The sequence below is a fragment of the Cebus imitator genome, unplaced genomic scaffold, assembly GCF_001604975.1.
Source record: "Cebus imitator isolate Cc_AM_T3 unplaced genomic scaffold, Cebus_imitator-1.0 Scaffold654, whole genome shotgun sequence".
NCBI classification, from domain to species: domain Eukaryota; kingdom Metazoa; phylum Chordata; class Mammalia; order Primates; family Cebidae; genus Cebus; species Cebus imitator.
The window spans coordinates 138,099-144,753 of NW_016107969.1; the positions used below are offsets into that span (position 1 = coordinate 138,099).

The 6,655-nt window shown below is 40.9% G+C and overlaps 2 protein-coding genes across 2 annotated transcripts in view; both read left to right on the forward strand.

The window, feature by feature from the left end:
• Nucleotides 1-5,463, forward strand: part of LOC108295652 (zinc finger protein 888-like) — a 37,584-nt gene extending 32,121 nt beyond the window's left edge. The window contains exon 4 of the mRNA XM_017517947.2: nt 3,648-5,463. Within this exon, the coding sequence (XP_017373436.1) occupies nt 3,648-5,071 (1,424 nt within the window). The 3' untranslated portion in view covers nt 5,072-5,463. The remainder of the gene's footprint in view (nt 1-3,647) is intronic.
• The window catches only part of LOC119469431 (zinc finger protein 160-like), a 609,418-nt gene continuing 606,048 nt past the window's right edge, over nt 3,286-6,655 (forward strand). The window contains exon 1 of the mRNA XM_037734682.1: nt 3,286-3,308. The gene's annotated coding sequence lies outside the window, so the exon portion shown is untranslated. The remainder of the gene's footprint in view (nt 3,309-6,655) is intronic.

The window sequence follows — 6,655 nt, forward strand, 5'->3', positions numbered from 1 at the left end:
AGGCGTGAGCCACCGCGCCCGGCCCCTAATTTTGTATTTTTAATAGAGATGGGGCGTCTCCATGTTGGTCAGGCTGGCCTCGAACTCCTGACCTGAGATGATCCACCCGTCTCAGCCTCCCAAAGTGAGTCTCTACTCCTGGCCGTGTCTGCATTTTTACCAACACTTATTGTCTGTTCTTATGGATGCTAAATCTTTTAATGCACTTGAGATGATGTTTCATTGTAGTTATTGTTTTTTCCTGCATGCTACTTTTTTTTGTGTGTGTGTGTGCTTATTTATTGTATGCTTATTGGTGATTCATCTGTCGTTTCTGCAGAAATATGTATTCAGTTCCGAGACTCATTTTCTAATTGTGTTTTTTGATTTTTGTTGCCAACTTGTAAAAATTCCTTGTATTTTCTAAATATTAATCCCTGATGAAATATATAATTTCCACAGTTTTTTCATGGAATCTTTCTTTTTTTTTTTTTATTTTTGAGATGGAGTGTAGCTCTGTCGCCCAGGCTGGAGTCCAGTAGCGCAACCTTGAGTCACTGCAAACTCCGCCTCCCAGGTTCAAGTGATTCTCCTGCCTCAGCCTTCTGAGTAGCTGGGATTATGTCCCCCTAATTTTTGTATTTTTAGTAGAGACAGGGTTTTACCATATTGGTCAGGCTGGCCTCGAACTGCAAACTCCCACCTCACCCTCCCACAGTGCTGGGATTACAGGCATGAGGCACCGTGCCCAGTCTTCCATGGAATCTTTAGTGATTTCCTCATATCAGATGATGTTTTCTGTGAACACAGAGCATTTTACTTTTTTTCCCCACTGCTTGGCATTTCTTTCTTTTTCTTGTGTCTAATTTCTTCAGTCAGGATTCCAGTAACATGCTGAATAGAAATAGCAAAAGCAGGTTTCTTAGTCTCTTTCCTGATCTTAGAGGAAAAGATTTCAGGCTTTCACCATCCACTGTGATGGTAATTGTGGGCTTCTCCTAAATGGTCTTTATTGTGTTGAGGTTTCTTGTATTCTGTGTGTATTGAGTGTTTTTATTTCAAAATAATATTGAGTTTTTGATTTTCGATAGTTTGTTTATAATGTGTCTCTTCAGTGGTGTGCTGGGGTTCATTCAGAAGGTAGTGATCTTACCATTTATTTCACTTTTTACATTGTGTGCAGGTGGTAAGTAGAAGTTGTGGCTTTTTTCTTAAGACGGAATTGTTTACAATTCTGTAGGCTGTATAAATGTACTACTGTTTGCTTGCTGGTTTTGTCATTGGTTACAATATTAATTAATTTTTTATTTTTTTTGAGACAGAGTCTTGCTCTGTCACCCAGGATGGAGTTCAGTGGCACGATCTCAGCTCACTGCAGCCTGTTTCTCCCAGGTTCAAGCAGTTCTGTGTCTCAGCCTCTTGAGTCACTGGGATTATAGGCACCCACTACCACACTGGCTACTTTTTGTATTGTTAGTGGAGACAGGGTTTCACCATCTTGGCCAGACTGGTCTTGAAGTCTGACCTTGTGATCCACCCACCTCAGACTCCCAAAGTGCTGGGATTACAGGCCTGAGCCACCGCACCTGGCCCAAAATCAATTTTTGTTTTTTTTTTTGAGACGGAGTGTCACTCTGTCACTCAGGCTGGATTGCAATGGTGTGGTCTTGGCTTACTGCCACCGTTGCCTCCTGGGTTCAAGCAGTTCTCCTGCCTCAGACTCCTGAATAGCTGGGTCTAAAGGTGCGTGCCACTATACCCGGCTAAATTTTGTATTTTTAATAGAGACAGGGTTTTGCTTAGTTGGCCAGGCTGGTCTTGAACTCCCAACATCATGATCCATCTGCCTTGGCCTCCCAAAGTGCTGGAATAACAGGCGTGAGCCACCACGCCTGACCAACTAATTTTTATGATTTTACATACGGCTTTTTGGTATGAGGCCTGCAATATAACTGACACACTCCTCTCAGTAATGTTACAAAGTGCCTGTGGGCACAGGGCCTTATGACTGAAATCCCAAGACTTTGGGAGGCTGAGGCAGGTGGATCACTTGAGGTCAGGAGTTTGAGACCAACCTTACCTCTAATAATACAAAAATTAGCCACGTATGGTGATGCATGCCTGTAATTCCAGCTATTCAGGAGGCTGAGGCAGAAGAATCGTTTGAACCCAGGAGGTGGAGGTTGCAGTAAGTAGGGGTGTCGTCATTGCACTCCAGCGTGGGGGACAGAGCGAGACTGCCTCAAAAAATTAAAAATATAAACTTTTTTTTGGTAAAAGTCACAAAATACCTGTTCTCCCTGGATATATGTAATTTTATAACATTTATTTAGAAAAATATTGTATTAATATTTTCTTTTCCTTTTCTTTTTTTTGAGATGAAGTCTCAGCCAGTGTGGTGTCTCATGCCTGTAATCCCAGCACTTTGGGAGGCCGAGGTGGCGGGATCATGAGGTCAGGCATTTGAGACCAGCCTGGCCAAGATACTGAAACTTTGTCTCTACTAAAAATACAAAAATTAGCCGGGTGTGGTGGTGGGTGCCTGTAATCCCAGCTACCCAGGAGGCTGAGGCAGGAAAATCGCTTGAAACTGGGAGGCAGATGTTGCAGTGAGCCGAGATCACGCCATTGCACTCCAGCCTGGGCGACAGAGTGAGACTCCTTCTCAAAATAAATAAATAAATAAATAAATAAATAAATAAAAGAAATGGAGTCTCACTTTGTCACCCAGGATGAAGTGCAGTGGTGCAATCTCGGTTCACTGAAACCTCTGCCTTCCAGATTCAAGTGATTCTTGTGCGTCAGCCTCTTGAGTAGCTGTGACTACAGGCATGGGCCACCAGGCCTGGCCAATTTTTGTAATCATTTCATCACTTCTCAGTGCTATGCTTGTTTCACAATACAAAATTTCCATTGATTTTGGTTATGCTTACATGAGCTTGTTGAGGATTATTTATCAATACAGTATACTATATGGTTCTTGAGCATTTATTTGTATATGGTAAATATGCTGTAAATACGAAGAATATAAATTTTTCAATTTATTGAGGTGACAATGATATGTTTTTTGCTAACAGTTATACACTTTAGGGTCACAATGGGAAAATACTGCTTACTTGAGGCTTACAGATGTTTGTGCCCTGTCTCTGTGTGGTCCTGATATCGGAAATAGGCTTCTGTGGAAATGACTTGAAGTACATATAATCGACTTTTATTTAGTGAAGAATCTTGGCCGGGCGCGGTGGCTCAAGCCTGTAATCCCAGCACTTTGGGAGGCCGAGGCGGGTGGATCACGAGGTCAAGAGATCGAGACCATCCTGGTCAACATGGTGAAACCCCGTCTCTACTAAAAATACAAAAAATTAGCTGGGCATGGTGGCGCGTGCCTGTAATCCCAGCTACTCAGGAGGCTGAGGCAGGAGAATTGCCTGAACCCAGGAGGCGGAGGTTGCAGTGAGCCGAGATCGCGCCATTGCACTCCAGCCTGGGTAACAAGAGCGAAACTCTGTCTCAAAAAAAAAAAAAAAAAAGTAAAGAATCTCACTCCTTTTGTGTTCCTAAACTTTGAAGATCATGTTTGGGAAACTTTTCTGTGTCATATTTACACATTTCAGTATTATTTACCATCTGTACTCAATTGCAAACCTATTGGTGTTTATATTTTGTAGATATCTCTTCCAAATGCATGATGAAGAAGTTCTCATTAACAGCACAGGGCAATACAGAAATGTTCCACACAGGGACATTGGAAACGCATGAAAGTCATCACATTGGAGTCTTCTGCTTCCAGGAAATTGAGAAAGATATTCATGACTTGGAGTTTCAGTGGGAAGAAGAGGAAAGAAACAGCCATGAAACTCCCATGACAAAAATAAGAAAGTTGACTAGTAGTACAGAGCAATACGATCAAAGGCATGCTGGAAACAAGCCTATTAAAGATCAGCTTGGATTAAGCTTTCATTCACATCTGCCTGAACTGCGCATATTTCAGACTGAAGGGAAAATTGGTAATCAAGTAGAGAAGTCTACCAATGATGCTTCCTCAGTTTCAACATCCCAAAGAATTTCTTGTAGGCCGGAAACCTGTATTTCTAATAACTATGAAAATAATTTCCTCCATTCTTCATTACTTACACATCAACAGGATGTACGCATGACAGAAAAATTTTTCCAATATAGTGAGAGTGGCAAAGCGTTTAATTGTAGCTCACTCTTAAGGAAACATGAGATAATCCATTTAGGAGAGAAACAATATTCATGTGATGTATGTGGAAAAGTCTTTAATCAGAAGCGATACCTTGAACACCATCGTAGATGTCACACTGGTGAGAAACCTTACAAGTGTAATGAGTGTGGCATGAACTTCAGTCGGCAGTCAATCCTTGCACGCCATTGTAGACTTCATATTGTAGAGAAACCTTCCAAGTGTAATGAGTGTGGCAGGACCTTTGGTCAAAATTCAGCCCTTGTAATTCATAAGGCAATACATATAGGAACGAAATCTTACAAGTGTAATGAATGTGGCAAGATTTTTAAACACCCATCAATCCTTGCATGGCATCGTAGATTTCATACTGGAGAGAAACCTTACAAATGTGAAAAATGTGACAAAGGTTTTACTCGGAAATTAGAATTTAAAAGACATAAGGAAATTCATGGAGAGAAACGATGCAAATGTAAGGTTTGTGACAAGGCTTTCAGGTTTCCTTCACACCTGACACAACATACTAGAACTCACACTGGAGAGAAACCTTACAAGTGTAATGAATGTGGCAAGTTTTTTCGTCAAAAATCAACCCTTGCATGTCATCATAGAGTTCATACTGGAGAGAAACCTTACAAATGTGAAGAATGTGACAAAATTTTCAGGTGGAAACAAGACCTTGAAATTCATAAAAGAATTCATACTGGAGAGAAACCATACAAATGTAAGGTTTGTGACAAGGCTTTCAGGCGTGGTTCGTACCTGGCACAACATACTAGAGTTCACACTAGAGAGAAACCTTACAAATATAATGAGCATGGCAGGACCTTCAGTCGGATGTCATCACTTGTATTCCATCGTAGGGTTCATACTGGAGAGAAACCTTAGAAGTTAAATCAATGTGGCATGCTTTTTAATGAAAAATCAAACCTTTCATGTCATCATATACTTCATACTGGAGGGAGACCATAGAAGTGTAATGAATGTGGCAATGTTTTTAGTTGAAAAGCAAACCTTCCACATTAGTGATTTCTTACTGGAGAGAAACATATAAGTGTAATGACTATGGCCAGATTTTAATCAAAAATCAAAACTTGCACATCATCATAGACTTCATACTGGAGAGAGGTTTATTAATGCTAAGAATATGACAAAATCTTCAGTCCTAAATCACACCTTGAACGACATAAGAGAATTCATGCTGGAGAGACCATACAAATGTAAGGTTTGTGACAAGGCTCTCGGTGTGATTCACACTTGGAACAACATGCTAGAATTGACACTGGAGAGAAACCTTACAGGTGGAAGGAGTGTGGCAAAGCCTTTAGTGCACAGTCAGCATTTATTCACCATCCAGCATTCCATGGCATGGGGAAGCTTTACGAATGTAATGATTGTCACACAGGCTTCAGTAATGCTGCAACCATTGCAAATCATTGGAGGTCCATAATGAGAGATCCTACAAGTGTAATAAATGTGACACACTTTTCAGACATCGTTCAAACCTTGAAATTCCATGGCAAACTCATACTGGAAAGAAATCTTACAAATGTTATGGTTGTGGCAAAGTCGTCAGTCAGGCTTCACCTTATATAAAACAGGAGAATTCCTACAGGCGGGAAACCTTACTAGTGTGATGATTGTGGCAAAGCGGGTATTTCACGTTCACAAGTCATTAGACATCAGAGAATCCATACAGGACAGAAATCTTACAAATGTCATAAGTGTGGCAAGGTCTTCATTCCAGGGTCACTCGTTGAAGAACGTCAGAAAATTCATTCTTGAGGTAATTGTTTCAAATGCAGTGAGTATATCAACCCATCAAGCATTAAGTGACGGAGTCACTCCCTCAACCGAGCAGGTTTTTTTTAACAGGAAATCTACTTTTAAAAAGGGAACACTTATGTCTTGATTTAATTGACTATGATACAAAAGTGTGGCCAGATTTAGTGGAGACCTCCTTCAGAAGAAGGTAACACTTATAGATGGCTCCTTGAAGGTAGTCAAGGGAAATAGTCACAATGGTTATGCAAGAATTGATGGAGAAACCCTTGAAGAAATAGAATCAGGAAGACTACCTAATAGTTGGTCTGCACAAGCTTGTGAACTATTTGCGCTTAGCCAAGCCTTAGAGTGCTTACAGAATCCACAGGGAATCATCTATACTGACTCTAAGTACGCCTTTGGAGTAGCTCATGCATTTGGGAAAATTATGGCCGAATGGCGTCTTGTAGTAAGAGCCAAAACCTGGCTCATGAGACATTAATTGTTCATGGTTTTTTTTTTTTCCTGACTTTTTCTTAACAGCAAATTGTTCCTGTTTTACATTTATTTATTTTTATTAAAAAAATTTTTTTTTTAAAGACGGGATTTCACTAGGCCGGGCGTGGTGGCTCACGCCTGTAATCCCAGCACTGTGGGAGGCCGAGGCGGGTGGATCACGAGGTCAAGAGATCGAGACCATCCTGGTCA